The 18,734-nt window shown below is 44.9% G+C and overlaps 1 protein-coding gene across 6 annotated transcripts in view; it reads right to left on the reverse strand.

The window, feature by feature from the left end:
• The window catches only part of ITPR1 (inositol 1,4,5-trisphosphate receptor type 1), a 329,757-nt gene that overhangs the window by 35,179 nt on the left and 275,844 nt on the right, over positions 1-18,734 (reverse strand). For all 6 annotated transcript variants that reach the window (XM_040492113.1, XM_040492112.1, XM_040492110.1 and 3 more), the window contains 3 exons: positions 12,770-12,892; positions 6,720-6,895; positions 2,388-2,552 (listed from right to left, as the gene is read on the reverse strand). In XM_040492113.1, the coding sequence (XP_040348047.1) occupies positions 2,388-2,552; positions 6,720-6,895; positions 12,770-12,892 (464 nt within the window). The remainder of the gene's footprint in view (positions 1-2,387; positions 2,553-6,719; positions 6,896-12,769; positions 12,893-18,734) is intronic.

Below are 18,734 nucleotides of genomic sequence, written 5' to 3' on the forward strand. Positions count from 1 at the left end.
AATCTTCTAGGTTTACTGACCATATGGATTTCTTCTTCTGTTACCTGTCCATCTACAAACTTCACACAGTTTCATCTCAGGGTGTTAATATTTTCTACGGATTTGCCTGGATGCAGGCTCGAGACAAGGTTCAGCCAGTCTGGGGGTCCGACCCTCCCACTGTGCCTTTCTGGCCTGCTGGTGTGGTGCTTTCACAGCCCTGGGACATATGGGTTTTCCCTGCTGAAGGTCTCTTTCCAGTTCCTCTCTGTCATCGACTCGCCTTAGTTGTGGAATAACTTGAATGGTTTCAGTATTCTGTCTGTGATTCTCAATAAACATGTTAAATACCACTTTTGACACCAAAAGTAACAAGTCACCTGAGGTCACAGACAAGTCAAGGCCCAGAAGCACATATGAGAGGCATCTAGCCACAATCGAGTTTGATGCTAGTACGTTTTCTACAAGGGAACTGAGCTCAGGTGTCCTGAGGCTCGGGGTTACTCTGTGACAGATCAGAGATGTGACAGCACGAATGCAGACTGCACTGGGAGATAACAGATGCATGCAGCAGAGACTTCTTCACGAGCTCCAGTGAAAGGCAGTTCAGGGCTGTGCTTCAGAAGCGACTGGGCAATCAACAGAGCTAAGTTGCTATCTGGTCTGTGGCACTTCCTGGATGACTTTGGTAAGTCACTTAACCTTGCCAACCCTCGGTTTCACCATCTGTAATTTGGAGATACCATCTACCTCCGCAGTCGCTGTGAGAGACTGTATGAAAACAGCACACAGCACATGTTCAGTAAATGGCTATAACGATGACTTTCTGGACTGTAAGGCCTGTGAGGGAAGATAGGATATCGGTTTGGCTTACCACGACATCCCCACACGTAGCACTGGCTGGCACTGCAAATGACCAAAAGGAGAGGACTTGAATGTATGGAAAAGGAAATGAAACCAATGAGACATAAAGTGTAGAATCGCCTGTCTCTTGGGAGAGATCCCTCAGTTGGGACGAGAGAGACCTGTACGTGAACTCGGCCTCCCTGCCCAGGAGGACTTGGGTCTTCCCGACTCAAATACCAGATGTTCATCCAGGGACATCGCTGCAGGAGACCAACAGGCTCAGAACTATACACAGGGCTCTCAAGATTTCTGATACACAGTGACCAAAATAGGCCCCATAATGGCCATCACAAGTACATCCAGAGACCTCTTTGCCTAAAACCTCAAAGTCTAGCCAGACCTATTTTAAAATGAGGTAAAAGAATCCATTTCCCTCAGCCTGCCAACATATACCACTAATGGAATGAGCTAATCCTGATGACCTGAATGGTGAATTCTTTATGGTGTTTTGGATGGCAGAGGAAGTAAGCGATGACAAAGACAGTAATAATAGCTAGAATTGCTAAGCATTTCTCGTGTGGTAGTGCTATTCTAAGGCCCTGACGTGCACAATTGCACATAATCCCTGTGACGGCCCTGTGAGGGGGACGGCTTGTTTTCATTTTGTGGATGGGGAAACTGAGGCACAGAGCAATTAAATAGCCAGTCCAGAGACCACACGGAGGACACCTCCCAGATTTTTCCTTGTTCTGCTGTTTGCAAATTAAGTCCCTCACTTTGAGTCAACACTTAGGCTTTGATCATTTTTTAACCGCACTCACATTTTAATACTTCCAGTCGCTTTATGAATGGATTTGCTGGCAAATAGGTCAATTTTATGCTTCCTGTCACTTGATGTAGGTATAGGCAAAGGTTTCTTATCTATAACTCTACAGGTATAGATTCCCTCTAATGACAGGAGATTGAGTAGATATTTGGTCTATAATTTAAAAACCTAGTCAGGAGGAAGGAAGGTGATCGAACCAACTCATTTTACGGACTATCAAGACATTATTCCCTTGGCTCAGATTGGAACAAAATCACTTCCAATGAAAAGGTCTCCTGGACCAATAAATCTACTGAGCTCAATGTCATGAATCTAGGGACTTAGAAAATAGCTCCTACTCTTTTTCTGTCACTACACGTCCTCCCTGGGAAGTGGACCCCATGAGAATTATCAGAAATGACGGTTTCAACAACATTCTCCTCAATAAGTGCTGGCTGAGTCCAAGAAAGAAAGACAAAGACACAATGGAGGGAACATCCCCTGATCCAGACTGTAGGCACTGTCTACCACTGACAAGTAAAAGGTCCAACATGCACCATGATCCCACACCCCCCTCTCTCCTGCTAGCTGCCCTCCCTGAGGAGCTTTCCTCTCCAGATCCCCAAAATGAGGCATGTGACCTCCTGAGAGACCAGACATACCAATCACCACTAAAAGGAGGGGTCTGTGATGAGACACAGGTCACAGGGCACTCCTGGTGTTCAACATGTAAGATCCTTCCACACCAGGAACTCACCAGCAAACTGTAGAAGAACTCGTGGACGAAGAGCCCCATGGCGCAGATCAGCAGATATAACAAATGGTAAAGGAACTCAACATCCAGAACCATGGCTCGGTAGCCTCTGGTGAACGTTCCACAGTTGCCCACAAAGCTCATCAGAAAGATGATTTTATTGCAGACCTGAGAATAATGACAGGAACAGCCACATAAGAGTGGATCATGCCGAACTTCAGACTTTGTGACAGCTGAGGGCCATTTTCACTCAAGGTATTTTAGCAACTATACCCGAGCAAAGCTTCCTTTTGCACCCAAGTGCCCACCAAACACGCCAAGAACCATTTTGCAGATCTAAGTCATATCATTACTTTGCTTTTCAGGCATATTTCAAATTATGTGGTAGTCAAATAACTTCAGGAGCAACAGTAATCAAGTGGCATTTGTATATGACAAAAACAAAATTAACACATACTGAAATTATGATTTTCGAAATGAGATATGAATCATTTCTAACATTCTTATATGACTTAGTCAAACACAGAAGTGACCTCAATCTATGAACCCTGTGATCAGCATAAATATTAGCATTTTCTGAATTTCTGTTACATTCTAGGCATTATAAGGGTTGCAGTGTAATGAGAAGCAGTTGGTTCTTTTGTCTTTTATTACTCTTAATTCATAGGGGAAATAAGAATTTTCTGGAGGAAAAAAACAGTAAGGGAGACTTCAGGATGAATTGTATACCTCTGCCCCCTCTTCTGGGAATAACTTATAATTTTCCTTTGGGGATCTGTCCCTTTCCATCTATCAGTCCTTGAAATCTGGGCAGGGCTCCATCCCAGTTGATTGGAATATACTACTTCCCGGGCAATGTGGATTGGTTCAAGGACAGTCACATGACCAAATGGAACCAATGATACCCAATGAAACCTTTTGCAGCAAAAGACAACTTTGTTCTTTCCTTCCGACCTTGAACCTGACAGAAAGTAAGCTTTGAAGCTGCTGGCATCCATCTTGCCATACCACTGAGCCTCGGGGTACAATCAATGCAGACCCAAAAGATGCAACTGGATGCTGAGGCTACTGCCTGGGCAACGGTATTCAGCTGCACCTAAAGCTAGGATCTCTTCCTTTCTCAGTCACATGAAACTATGCATTTTCTCCTTTGCTTAGACTGGCATGGATTAGGTTTCCCGACATTTGTAACTGGAGGTCGATCTACTCTGTTATAGTCCCACCTTGAACAGAAACCCCAAGCCTAGAACGCTGTCTCTAGCAACATGTTGACAGAAAAACTCGAACCAAGAGAAGGCTGAAGAGAAAGCTTTTCAGATGTATGCGGTAAAACCATCTTCTGCTGCCCTAGCTACCTTGGCTGTAGGTACTAGGGAAATTCTGCCAGTTAATCTGGTGGGTCAGTGTAAGTGAGCTTCTCAGCAATCAGGTAAGAGCGAAAGCCCACACCCAAAGAGAAAGTCAGGCTTTCTCAGACAGGATAAAGATTCAGTCTACCAGTTTTGTTTTTTTCTAGTATTCTAGCTGTCGGTAGTACAGGATCTTTCATAGGGTGAGGGAGTATCACTGGCTCTGGATGATCTGTGTTGATGAGGTTTGGGGAGGGCGGGGTGGGGGGTGGGGGACGGCCATGCTCTGGTTTACATTCCAGGACCTCAAACCTGCCAGGGCTCTGAGCAGCTCAGCAGAGCAATTCACTTCACTTGAATCCACTCAAGCCCCTTAACAACTTCTGCCCTGGTTGCCTCTATTGCTTCAGCAGCAAATAAGGGTTCTCAGTCTTGGTCCAAGACCAGTGTCCTCACCTCCGACGGACCCTGCTTAAGGAGTCTGACATCTGGCTTCCGGCCCCACCTCCCCACCGTAGCAGCTCCGCCCCAGTCTCCAGGACTCTGCCAGGGCACATGCAGCAGTCTGTCTGCCCTTAGCACCTAATCCCAGCGCCTGCAACGTGACCGGGCTCAGCAGCCCCACTTTCCCAGTGCCCCCCCGTGTCCCCCTTCCCGCCCCCGTGCCTGGCTGTCAGGACACCACCTCGTCCTGCTTTGCCAGCCCCTGCAGGCCAGCATACCTTCTCTGCCCAAAGCCACCCTTTGGTCTCCTACATACTCCACGTGATCACTTCCCTTTTTTGGTTCACTCTGAACAGTTACTTATGCTAGTTATTTCAGCTCTCCCCACTCAGCTAATGTGACTAGAAATGGCAATTAATTGTCTAATTTAAGTCTTTCCCCCAACTGATGTATGTAACAGAAGAGAGAACCATGCAATGATTAAAGCCCAGAAACACAAAACCACCAGACGGCCGACACAGGACAACCACCTCTGAACTGCTGAGTTTTCCCCTTTTTCTTTACTTGTTTATTCTGTATTTCCTTCTTAAGTGGCTTCCTCTTCCCTTCTGCAGCACTGATGAGTCTTTGTCACTCTGCTCATACATTTCCAAATGCCACAGCTAACATCAATGACTTGCTTTGTCACCTCAAGCCTAGTAAGTCGACAGTTTAAGTGCGTTTTCACCCTGAAAACTAGGTCTCCGCATGACTTCCTTTCTGTCCGTTGCCTCGTTCTTTTTCCAGTCATGTGGGATTGAAGACGTGGAGCTGGAATCGCCTCCCTCGTCTCCCCGTCAAGACGGTCACGCCTTCTCGGCCTGGAGAAGAGGCCCCAGCGCAAGGTGCCCCCATGGCTTTCTGGTGTAAGGCTTGGCCTCTACACCCACCGCACATTACTGTTTCCTTTACAGCTGTGGCATCAGTCCCTTCCTTCCTGCTTCCACACTATGACCAAGACCCGGGCTTGCCACGCCTACTCACAAGCTCTGCTGGGGGTCCTAAGTGGTCCACCTGCCTCCAGTCCCTCCCACTTGAATCCACATCACATGCCACTACTTGAGGGCATTTTGCCAAGAATACTTTGTATATACCATGTCTTTGCTCAGAAAAACTTGAGTCATTTCCCACTACTGGGAATAGAGTTTCCCAACCTATATTCTACCACACTAATTCCATGTGATACTTAAAATGTGGGCCAGTAAGTTTAGGAAACACAGATACACTGTTTCCCTTTCTTAGAGATTCATAACCCTTATCGTGCATGTTAAAGTGTCTCAGAAATCCTACAGTAAAAACCCTTTTATTTTGTTTAATGCAGCCTCTCCCTCACTGACTGGACCATGGAACCCCCTTCTCACCTAAGATTTATCAACTTGAAACATGCTCTGGAAGTGCTGACCTGGAGGATGAGGTCCAAGGGCATTCTCCTCAAATGCAGTGCCCTGGTGACCTGTACCGGGGTCAGGTCCCACACAGCCCTCCCTGAACCACACGGAGGGGAGCTCTACTGCTGGCCACCTCTTCAGAGTGTCCTGGGCCTTCCCTACTGCTTCGGCCTGTGGGGCGTCTCGGAAAATGCTCTTCTCTATCCCTGCTTTCGGGCCCATCCTTTCCATTCTACAACAGAGCTGCAATCCTGCCTCATCCCCTGGGGCTCACTGGCTTGATGTGGTCCCTGCTCCCCTAATGTCCTTGCTGCCTCCGCCATATGAACACACCCATTTGGGGACACTTACTGATGCAACGAATTACTACATTAGTCTTATTTTGTTACATCACTTCCATTTTTGTACAGTGACCTTAGCTTCCTTATATGACCAGGGCAGAAACCTCTGGAAAGCAGTTTCAATCACCACACTGCCTCACATATCCAAACTTTCTACTTCTGTTCACCAGGAAACCCCTCCGATTTATGGTCCTGTGTCAGCTGTCTCCACTTGCTGAGAAGTCACCCTGCAGGGTCAGTTGGCACTTATCCTTCAACTACAGTGAAGGAGCACTTTCAAACTTCACCACTGACTTCGAAATAACGGATCTGCTCCTCACCTGTATATGTGCTCCATTTCTGTTTCAGCGATTCCTCCTGCCTCTTCTCTTGATTCTGTGTGGCCCTCACACAAGTGGGTGTGCTGTATTAATATCCAATCATTTGACGTATTACACTGGCTAAAACCTCCCGTCCCAGCAAAGCTTTGACCTGACTGGGAGAACTAATTTACATCTCAACTGCTCTCCCTCTTCCTCCCTTACTTCTGAGAGGGATTTTCCCTAAAAAGGAGACTATCAATGCCCAGATAACAGATTAAGAGGTTCACTGGACCATGAGAAGGTTAAGAGGGAGATGTCCACCCACACTGCTCTTGCTTCTGCTATTTTAACAGTTGACCCCAACAGTCTTTTTCTGCCCTGAAAACACAGGGCAAGATTCCGGGAACCAGAATGGAAGGCGTTCCTGTTTGCATGTCAACAAGCAAGTGGCCATGAAAGTATTCCTACTTACGTTGAAAGCTCCCAGAAGAAACAACGTGGGTTGTAACCCAACCGAAAATATCAACCGGAGAATTGTGGAGGCAATTAAGGCCCGGATGCCATGGGGCTTGGGGAGGGCAATGACAATGGCCAGAGAGATGAGCATGGCTGTCCACAGCAGTCCTGACCAGTGTGGCTCCAGTGTTCCTGGAAAGACAAGGTGGGGCTCTCAGAGATCAGCATTTCACCGAGTAAGCGAAGACAGACCAAAATGGGTATAATGACACTTTCTTCAATTAACAAATGGGCCTCATTGTCCAAATTCTTACCTCCAATTCTGTGCCCCTCGACATAACCCATCATACCCATGTCTTCTCACTGGCAAGCCTTGACCAATGTTCGTTCTACCTGGGGAATTCTTCTCCCCTTCCTATTCATCTTAGGTCTTCACCATCAACTCATCCCCACCTCCTTCCTCTTCAGAAAACTATGCCAGGTGCCCCTCCCTCTCTGTGTTCTCATTCCCCACCCTGGTCATGCGTATACAACACTATTTTTCTGGGTGTCAGTTTACCTCTCTTTCTCTACCCTCCACCCCTACCCTAAATGCCCCCCAGCCAGGTTCCAAATTCCCTGAGGGAAGCACTGGGCACCTAGTAGGAACTAATCAGATGAATTTGTTCCATCAATAAAATCCATACATGTATCACATTTCACTCTTCAGGAAGACGAACTGGAAGCCTAAACTTCTAATTTCTATTAAAAGTATGCAAAGGAAAATTGCAGGTCTCCTGCCTGAATCAGATTTCTTCAAGGGAAGGAGGAAGGCAACTTCCGTATCATTAACATCATCCTACAATTAGATTATCCTTGTAGTCAAAGAGCTTATACCAGTTTTTGTCATCTCTTGCTATTTCAAGTTCTATTTAGAGTGTCCCACGAGACGGCTTAGTTATATAACATGAGCCAACACGGCTAAAAATATAGTTCTGTAAAACACTCATTAAAAAAAATAAAACCCTATTTCAAATGCTGTCACATTTTGAGTCTCCTTCAGATGTAAACAAGCAGCACTACATGATCAAGGCCACTTATATAAAGGAGTTTCGCTTCTCCAGAACTGCTGGGATTGAAGCCCCACCCAGGAAAGACACTCGCTTGCGAGTTACAGCTCTTCCACGAGCCTGCTGGCTGCCCTAGTTCACTCTGTCCATGTCCGCCGAGACACTTTTTCTCTAGAAACTGTTCCCCCCACTCCCAACCACTTCCCTCTTCCCTTTTTATATCCTTCAAAAGGAAAACCTGATTAGAAATGGGCACAGAGAGGCAGAAGCTTCTGGGAAATTCAGGAAGACATGGATATTGAGGCATATGTCACTTCCTGTGCATTTAACAATGGTTAGGTATCACAGGAAGCTGTTGACACTGATCCTCATTTATTTGATCCTCCCATCCAGCTGAACAATTGTCTTCACTGTACTCTGGAGGAAACAGAGTCTTGGTTACATGTCTTGCCCAAGGTGACAGAGCACATGGCTGGAGTGTGTAAGCCTCTGAAGTTGATGGTCCTTAATGGCCAATTGAAAAACAACAACAACGCATAAAACCCACCGATTTTAAGCTCATAACGTGATGAGTTCTGGCAGTTTATATAGTCATAGACCACAGGTAACTGGCAACACAATCAAGATGTAAGCATTCTTCCGACCCTACAGGGTTTCCTTGTGTTCTTTGCAGCTGCCCCATCTCCACCCTGACACAACCACTGACCTCCCTTCCATCACTAGGGCCTTGCATTCTCCACAATTTCATAAAAATGGAAACATAATCATATTAGTAGGTAGGCTTTTAATTCTTTCACTTAACAAATTTCTGAGAATCAGTCAGGTTATTTTGTATGTAAGTATTTTGTTCTTTCTGTTGGCGTAATATTCCATAATACGGATATACCACAATTTACTTATCCACTCAACAATTAATGGGTTTTTGTTGTCTCCAGTTTGTGTTCTTATAAATAACGTTACTGGGAACATTCAAGTACACATCTTGAAACTGGCGTAAGTTTTTGTTTCCCTTGGGCAAATGCATGGAAATAGATATGTGGATCATAAGAATATGTTTAACTTTCTAAGACACAACCATACTGTTTTCCAGAGTGAATGCACTATTGCGTAGTACATGGGGTTCCACTTGCTCTAAGTCAGCACCAATACTTGGTGGAATCAGTGTTTCTATGTATGTGTATATATAAATATGTATCTGTTTTTTCAGTATTTTCAATTGTAGCCATTCTAGTAGGTTTCTAGTGGTATGTCATTGTAGTTTTCATTCACATGTCTCTGATAACTACTGATAATGAATACCTTTTTAAAAAAAATTTTTTTAGCATTTATTTATTTTTGAAAGACACAGCATGAGCAGGGGAGGGGCAGAGAGAGAGGGAGACACAGAATCTGAAGCAGGCTCCAGGCTCTGAGTTGTCAGCAGAGCCCGACATGGGGCCTGAACCCATGAACGGTGAAATCGTGACCTACGATGAAGTTGTATGCTCAACCGATTAAGCCACCCAGGCATGCTCCCCACTCTTTTAAAAAAGTTTTTTAAACATGTGATGTTGAATATCTTTTTATGTGCTATTGCCCATTCTTCTGTGAAATATCTGATCAAATCTTCTGCCCACTGTTCTAACTGCGTAGTCTTTTTATTACTGAATTGTAAGAGTTCTTTATTCTGGATATTAGCCTTTGGTCAGATATATATTTTGTATATATTTTCTCCCAGTCCGTGTACTCTAAGTGTCTCAGTCATTTTCTCTAAGTGTCTAATCACCATCTGGGGCACCTGGGTGGCTCAGTTGGTTAAGTGTCTGACCTTGACTCAGATCATGATCTTGTGGTGAGTTCTGAGCCCCGTGTCAGGCTCTGTGCAGACAACTCAGAGCATGGAGCCTGCTTAGGATTCTGCATCTCCCCCTCTCTCTGCCCCTCTCCTGTTTGCACTCTTTCTCTCTCTCAGAAATAAACATTAAAAAGATTTTTTTTAATTAAAAAAAATCACCATCTTAAACTGCCTAAAGATCTCAGCATAATAAATGGGACCAGTACAGTGGATGTACCTAAATCCTGAAGAGGCCAAAATAAAAACCTGTTGTCTCCCGACTATAAAAGCAGTGTTAAAAAATGCTAGATTTTAAAAAACCAATTATAGAAAGACATCTTTAAGACAATTGGAGAAACATGAATATGGACAGGCTATTACATGATTTACTGTTAGTTCTGTTAGATATGATAATGTTATGGTAATTATACATATTTTGAAATATTCTTAGAAGTTAGAGATGCACACTGAAATATTTATGGGCAAAACAACAAGATGTCTAGACTTCTTTAAAATCTTTCAAAATACAGTTGGAGAATAGATGAAATAAGATTGACAAAATGTTGGTAGTTGTTAAAGCTGGGTTAACAGATACATGGCAGTGAATTAACTGTTATTATTTGTGTGTATATTTGAAACTTTCAAAAAGGAAAAAGTTTAAAAGGCAGTAATACATTTGCTTTGATCATAGTAGCATGCTCACAAGTTCAGTAAACAATGTGAATCTGCCCAGGTTTCATGCTTTCCAAAGGCTGTGTGACTCATCAGTTCTAAAATAAAGGGGGAAAAGGATACTTTTGAAAAGGAGCTTTTAAGGCCACCAGTATTCTTGGCAGCCAGAGGCCTAATAAGCCACAGAGCCATATCAGCACTCATAAAAAAAAGGGGGGGGGGGGACATTCAACTGGGACATTTTGGAAATCCTGGTTTTAGGGTTCAACATGAACAAATACTCATCTCAAAGAAATACTTTCAGGTAACCAACCAGATCTTATTTCAAGGCAGGCCTAACACACCCCTCCTCTTGAAGATGGTTAATAGTGAACATAGAAGATGCCCCCAACATGTCTTACAAAAGAGAAAAATAAATCTGAGAGTGAATTGATGTGTTGGAAGTGAGCTCAGTCACTGTATAATGGAAAAGGCTTCCTGAGGTCAGATCAATCTCCTTCTTTCCTGGGAGATCTAATTATGCTTTTCCATTTAATCCGTCCACATGAAGTTTCTAAAGCCCGCACTGCCAAAACAGAAAGTCTCAACTACTACGAATCAACCAGATCACCACTGTAGAATTGGAGGGACTTTTAACAATCATCTCCTCACTGGGTCTTGAACTTGTATGGGGGGGAAATAGGATGCCCCCGAGATCCTGACTGGGTCAACCACTATTTTTCCCTGAACCACACGGCAATTCCCCAATTCACACCAAGGTTTCCCAACTACTGGGTCATTTTAAGTATCTTTTAATAGAGAGGATAAGGAAGACTAACGGAAGCTGCCTGCCCAGAGTCACGTGGTGAATGAGTGGCAGAGTCAGGCCTGGATGGTGACTCTGGACTTTGTAGATCAAGTATTCCGCTGGATGAGGCTTACCATGGAAGGGGAGGGGAGCTGTCAACTGCCTCCCTTCAGACAAGGTCCTCAACGTTTCCACAAACGACCAATGAAGAAAATTGTCAAGGTGTATAATAAAAGCTAATTTTAAGTGTTGTGAAAGAAATGGGGAATAAAGGAAAACACATCCAAGGTAATGGTTGAAGAATCAGTGATGATAAGCATGACAACTTTCCTGAAATGGAAAGAGGGCAAAGCTCTTCTGTCACTCTATTTCACGCTCTTATCTCTGCTGACCGGCAGCCTGGCTGAGCACATGTCCTCTCCGAGCAAACCTCACAGCCCTGTGGATCTGCAGAATCTTTTCACACAGGGGTGTTTATGACCCCTGACATGGCACTTAAAAGGAAAATACCCCCAGACTTGTGTTTAGGTAGTGCTTTTGGGGGGGGGGGGGGTGGAAATCACTCAAACAAGGATTTCAAGGTAACTGAAGGCCAAGCAGAAAAGCTAACTCCTCAAATGGGTATGTTGGATACCTAAGCATCACAGAACAAGTTACCACTTTCAAAATGGACCTTAAATAGACTGTAAGTATAGACATGCTGTCTCATCATGTATACCCATCTGCATTATTAGGCTCAAGAGCTAAGCCTGGAACTGCTCTACTGTTTTGGTGTCTTACTTTTGGGCTCCATTCCCTGTATTTCACAAAAGGTGGCTAGTGGTCAGTTGTTACATACGTACATGAGACAATCTGCCAGGTAGGTCTGATGAAAAATGTAGCTGAGAAAGAGATCTCTCAAGAGGCTGTACAACGTGTCAGAAAAGGGGCAATGGATATATAACAGGAGAGGGGCTTCTGCTGGGCCCCAGAACCCCGCAAATGTAAATAACTGTAGAACACTGTCAAGCAAATGGAGGAGCCACAAAGAGAAAAAAAAATGGCCCTCCTGACTTGTTTGCCTGTTCTCAGAGAAATATGTAGAATGTACATGGCAGGGGACTGGAAAGAGAGAGGGGCTGGGGAGGATATCCATAAAGATCATGGACATGTTCTACTGCGAGAATGCTGGCATAGAGCTCTTAATAGCCTAACCATCCAAGGAGGTGCAGTCTTTAGTCATTCAAGTCCCGTCTCATCAAGCCCCCTGCCAAAAAAAAAAAAAAAAGAAAAAGAAAAAAAAATTCCAGACATGCCTTACAAATTCTTTAGTTTGAAATTAATTTTCTAAATATGGGATGGGGAAAATCATCTGCAGGACTGAACATCAAAATGTCTATGTTCTAGGGTTAGCCTTGCCACTAGCTAGCTGTGCAGCTTTGGCTAAATCTCTCAACTTCTCTGAGACGAGAGTTTCCCAATATCTAAAACAAGGAGGCTGACTAAGACTATTTCTTACAGGTTTCAGAGTGTACAACTTCTTCTCGGTCTTTCCTGCTAGATAAATGTGGACACAAAATTTATATTGTTTTAAGTGAGATTTAAAACTAAATCTGTGGTAAAAGCTGCAATCCCATCTTGTCTGAAAAATGGGTAACTGAGATCCCGTAATATTGCACCAATACTTCCAGGGATCATATTTAAGATGCAAGTCATAACCTTCCTGCTACTTCTAGTAGTTTCTTTGAAATCGAAAATATGGGTACCTCCTCGAACTCCTTTAAATGGGTAGAAAAACGCCACAAGCAGGTTCATCAGGACAGCCAGGTTAAATGAAATGCTGCTCCAGAAAGACATGTTGCGGGCACACCAATAGAGAACGGGCTGGGCTGTGAAAACAAAGACCAGACCATGTAAGGTTCGATTCAGAACGCTGGGAATCCCACTTGGCCCTTCCTCCCGCTCTGCCCCACAAGCCCACTTTTGTTCCTAGTTTTTACCACAACAGTAAGAAAAATGATCATTTGTTTTGAGGTTGACTCACAGGCTCACAACGACATCAGATTGGTTTATTTCTGTTTGGAGTACTTATTGGAACAGAAGATGTATTTGGGGTCAAGGAAGCAAAGAAAAGGAGAAAAGTTGGAACATCTAAAAACCCTGCATGTCCCAGTCAATACCACCAGTTATGGAATCTGGGGGTTGTCCAGAGTTCATGCACTGAATCCTCAATCAACCACTGAATCTGGGACCAGAGGAGATGCTCAGACAGACCCAAGAACTTAATCAGCCTTTTAGAAGTGTGGGGCTCCAGTTGGAGGGACACAGAGCATCCAGAATTGGCCGAGCTGGGCTCCAGACTAGGGTGGCTACCATTTCCATACTCCTGTCTTGCTCAAAATCCTCCACTAACTTACAGATCCTTTGCCTGACATTGAGCCATCTGCCCTTTTCCTCAAGTCTGATGATCACGCCAGGGGCAGGGAGCTGCTGACTCGGGAAGTGAGCAGCAGAGCTCCCATTCTCAAAGGCTACCATGGAGAGAGGATGTGGTACCAAAGCCATCACTAATAGGTGAGAGACACTTTCCATACTGCTGCCATCTTATACAGGCAATACCACACTGGCTGGGCATGCTCAGTGTTAGAACAACAGGCCTCTGGCCACATTGCGTGTGGTGGTGCTTCCTTTTCCACTGAATTCTTTTCCAGTGGTGGCTTATACTTCTGATGATGCTCAAATATAGATATGGTAGGAATAATTTCAGTCTCCATGCCAGAAGCAGAGTTTCTAATAGGTAGACTCATTCAACATTATCTCCCTCCAAACAAGTATGGAGGATGGGAGAATGGGTCTCTATGGTGTGTTTCTCTTTCCCAATGAAGTCATCACTTAACTTTAGGACAGCAGCCAATGACATATTCAATGGCCCTATAATGATGCCTAGAGCAGCAGCCAAGTCTTTGAAAGCTTCTCTCCAAAATAAAGTTATGCCACAGTTAAACAGAGCCCTGGGGGGGCGCCTGGGTGGCGCAGTCGGTTAAGCGTCCGACTTCAGCCAGGTCACGATCTCGCGGTCCGTGAGTTCGAGCCCCGCGTCGGGCTCTGGGCTGATAGCTCAGAGCCTGGAGCCTGTTTCCGATTCTGTGTCTCCCTCTCTCTCTGCCCCTCCCCCGTTCATGCTCTGTCTCTCTCTGTCCCAAAAATAAATAAACGTTGAAAAAAAATTTTTTTTTTAAATAAACAGAGCCCTGGGTAATTTAATAATCGCTCAATTCATGTTTGTACTTGGGAAACAGGAAATATTTCCAAAGTCTAGAGTTTTAGGGTTACAAGCACCATCTACTTTAAAAATCTCTCCTTTTACAAATGAGGGAAACTGAGGCCCAGCAGGGGGTGGAAGTTATGGAGGAGATATCATCACCCAGGTCAGTGATCCTTTGGGACTAGTGACAAGGACAAAGGTAAGTGGCTCATGTCAACATTCAGAAGAGGAGCTGACCAGAATTCAGTCAACCTCCAGTAACAATTAACTTTTTTTTTTAAAAGCAAAGTGGTGAAACAAATTTAAGATGACAAATCATCTGCCCTGGAAACAATAGATACTAGTGTTTCTTCTGGAAATGAAGCCCATTTCTGATCTGGATATGTAGACTCCAGAAGAGCTGGGTGGCAAGAATGGCAAAGGGTTGGTAATGGTTGAAACTGAGCGGTGGGTACATGGGAATTTATAATGTCCTCTCCACGTTTGCGTATTTGTAAAAAGCCCGTACGGAGTAAAAGAAAAATAGGAAATGGCAAAGCTCGGTAATGGTCTATGTAAGCCAAAATTCTCTTCAGAGGGGCTCTCAATATCAAATATAAGAGCAGCCACTGTAGGATGCTTTAATTGTAATAAATGACCCTCAACTATGGCATGCAGCTCACAAATAAATCATGTATTTATAAAGCTAACACACTTGAACTGTAGTATCATTCTGAATATGATGAATATTCAGTCCTTCAAATCAACTGAGTATCTATCCAGGTGCAAAAAGATACTTAGAGGCCAACCTTGACATGCACTGTCTTCTATTTACACATGAAACTGTGTGATCCCATTTAACTTTCCAGACTCTTTTTTCTCCTGCTTCTCTTCCCCAGATAGGCCACCTTTACATCCCAGTCTAGTGATGCTCCCTGAATGCATGTGGTACCTTGAGCCTCTGTGCACTGTCCCCGTGCTATTTCAAAAATATGTCCCCAAAATCTTTGATCCTCTCCTTTTCAAGGGGTGCAGCTTATCCCCTTTCCCTTGAGTGTGGGCTGGACTTAGTCACCACTTCTAAGACAGTACAGAAGTGATGGGCGTGTTTCCTGAGACTAGGTCATAAAAGGCACTGCAGCTTCCTCCTTTACCTCTCCTCAGTCGTGTGCTCTGAGGAAACCAACCACCATTTTGTGTGGAACTCAAGCAGCCCTACAGAGGGGCCCAGGTGTACAAGAAATGAGGCCTCCTACCAATGGCCACGTGAGTGAGCAGAGAAATGGGTCCTCCAGGTCCATCAAACCTTCAGATGAGGAGGGCCTGGCTGCCATCTTGACCGCAACCTCATGAGAAACCCTGAGTCAGAACAACCCAGCTGAGCCACTCCCAAACTGAGGACACTGAGAAACTGTGAGGAAATAGATATTTATTGTTTTAGGCCACTAAGTGTTTTTGTTTTTTTCAATTTTTAATGTTTATTTAGTTTTAAGAGAGAGACAGAGTGCAAGCAGGGGGAGGGGCAGAGTGACGGAGACTCAGAATCTGAAGCGGGCTCCAGGCTCTGAGCTGTCGGCACAGAGCCCGATGTGGGGCTTAAACACAAACCAGGAGATCATGACCTGAGCCGAGGTTGGATGCTTCCCCGACTGTGCCACCCAGGCACCCCTAAGCCACTAAGTTTTGAGGTAAGTTGTCATACAGCAATATAATGCAACTAATGTACGGGAAAATAGCAGCCCCCCCCCCCCCCAAGGATGTCCACATCCTCATTTTCAGAATCAATAAATATGTTACCTTTCATGGGAAAACGGACTCCACAGATGTAATACAGTTAAGGATCTGGAGATGGGGAAATTATCCTGAATTATCCAGTGGGCCCAACATAATCACAAGCATGCTTACAAGCAAAGGAAGGGTGTGGGAGTGTCAGAGACAGGGTCCTGCAGTGTGAGCAGGGCTCTCCTGGCCACAGCTGGCTTTGCAGATGGAGAAAGAGGCCAAGAGCCAAACAATGCAAAAGCAGCCCCTAGAAGCTGGAAAAAGCTAGAGCCTCTAGAAGGCAGATAGTCCTGACAACACTTGAATTTTAGCCTGAGGAGAACCTTTGTAGGGTTCTGGCCTCCGGAAATGTAAGATAGTAAATGTATGTTATGGTAAGCCTCCAGGTTTGTGGTAATTTGTTACAGTAGCAACTGGAAATGAATACACCTTCCCTCTCCCCAAACTCTCAGGCTTGTGTTTATCCAAGTGCTATCTATCCTCCCAGATGCTGTTCAGATCCCGCCTTTTCTCAGAAGGCTGCCTTTCCCATACTTCCATGGCGTGTCACTGCTTAATTACAGTCCTGCTCATCATCAGGTGGCTCAATTATAGCTACTTAAAAATATGCCTGCGTTGCCTGCGCCCATCACATGGTACGTTCACACAGGAAGGAATCACAGCTTAAACACCGATGAACCCCCCCTGCTGTACTCTGTAGCATGCTTTCTACTTAGGATGGGTAAAAGTTGGCTGAGTGGATATACCTACTACCTCACAGTAAAAACACAGAATGCCACGATCCCATTTAGGCAGGTCAGTCTAAATTACTGAACCCCAGGGCATCATGTGGTAACCCTCTTCCCCAGCCTTTGTGTCTGGGCTGTGCTCGGGGACCGGGACTCCAGAATTCCCCAGCTCTATTTGGATGGGTATGATAACCATGAGGGAAAACCCCACGCAGGAATACATCAGCATATGTAACCGGGCCTCTGTTTCCCCTTTCATGATCTTCTCATTCTCTGAGCCCAGAGTTTTACTTCACTGGGGCTGGGAACTTCAGGAGAAGGTGTCAGAGAGGCATGGGTGAGAAAGGATGTGAACACATCGAACGGGCTGTGCGTGTGTGTGTGTGTGTGTGTGTGTGCGCGCGCACGCACACATGTGCATGTTCTGTGAGAAGAGCAGCGAAGAGGGCTTCAGGAGACCATAGGAATTGAGTATCATAAGATTTGCAGAAGAAATTACTAAGCAACAGCAGCCTGGGACAGACTTGACTTTACATCTGAGCCCTAGCTCCAGATGTACCAAAGCACAGGTGGTTCTGTGACACTTTCAGGAAAGGGGAAAGCAGCTTCATGAATAAAGCAGAAATTTTCTTCCTACAGATTTATTAGAAGAGAAACAGGCTAGTAAGAGAGAAGAGTGTTTTTCATTTTAATTGCACTTCTAACGAGGGCATTTCTCCCCTCCCTAAATACGCATATCATGTTTCATCCAGTTACTGTTTTCAATTTCTCTCTTTATCAGCAGATAGCTTTGAAGCCAATTAAAATCTTTCAGTTGACAACTATAGCTGTGTTTAAGCTATACTGAAACAAAGGCAGACTAAGCAAGAGGAGGCATTAGCTACAATGCAACACACATCGAAGGATGATGACGTGAGCACTCCACAATCAACGAGTCAATCAATCTTCATTCCCCACTTTGTAGGTGGGGGTCTGGGAGCAGTGAAGCCATCTGCTCAGGGCCACACAGCCAGTGGGGAGCAGAAGCGGAATGGAAATGAGATTCCCCCACCTCTTGGGGCTGAGGTCTTCCTCCTGTGCCTGCGTGAAGACAACCGTCTCATAAAGAGCGATCACAAGGTATCTATCCTCACAAGAAAAGGTGAAAACCCTTCTGTCAGTTCCCAAGCCTCCTGGAGAGCCTAGCATGTATTTCTATGTTTTCATAGGCTCCCAGAATTGTGGGAATGAATATACCTGACCAGTTTTAGTAGACCCATACACTGATCAGAGCAAAGTCACAGTTCTAGTAACTACGGTGGAGGTCTGGATACGGGGATTCAGGATTATCCCTTGATGCAGGAATCGCAGACCACCCCAGTGAGGCTAAGAGCTGAAAACACAAGAGTGCAAAGTGGATAGGGTCTATGCCTACCTTACTTTGCTATTTTTTTTCTGTGTTCACCTAAGCGTTGTGTTGTGTGGGTGTTCAAGGCTACTCATGGCGCTTGAGCTGGAGGAGCCTGGATGAAAGACACACTGATATTGGTTAGAAGTGCACCCTAAATCTTCTGAAGTCCCTACCAAGGAGAACATGCGAGCTGGTCTTCTAAAGGCCTCCTGGCCTCTTCGTCAGACACCAAGCATGGGACTGGGTAAGGAATGGGTGTGGCCAGGAAACATTTTCTTTACTTTTTCTTTCCTTCCTTCCTTCCTTTTTTAAAGATTTTGAGTATCTCTACATTCAATGTGGGGTTTGAACTCACGACCCTAAAATAAAAAATCATATGCTCTACTGACCGAGCCAGCCAGACGCACCCCAGAAAACATTTTCTAAGTTCGAAAGTGCCGGATGATGAGGTAGCCTTAGAGATGAGTAAGAATGTTGTGGGGTGGGGGTGTGATGAGAACAGGTCTTCTGGCTGACGTGTGTGCACAACCCTCTTTGCCACTGGCCAAACCTAGGGGTGCAGGGAGGTAGGGAGAAGACTGGTGAAG

Source organism: Herpailurus yagouaroundi, unplaced genomic scaffold, assembly GCF_014898765.1.
Source record: "Herpailurus yagouaroundi ecotype Mexico unplaced genomic scaffold, PumYag 183, whole genome shotgun sequence".
Lineage (NCBI taxonomy): Eukaryota > Metazoa > Chordata > Mammalia > Carnivora > Felidae > Herpailurus > Herpailurus yagouaroundi.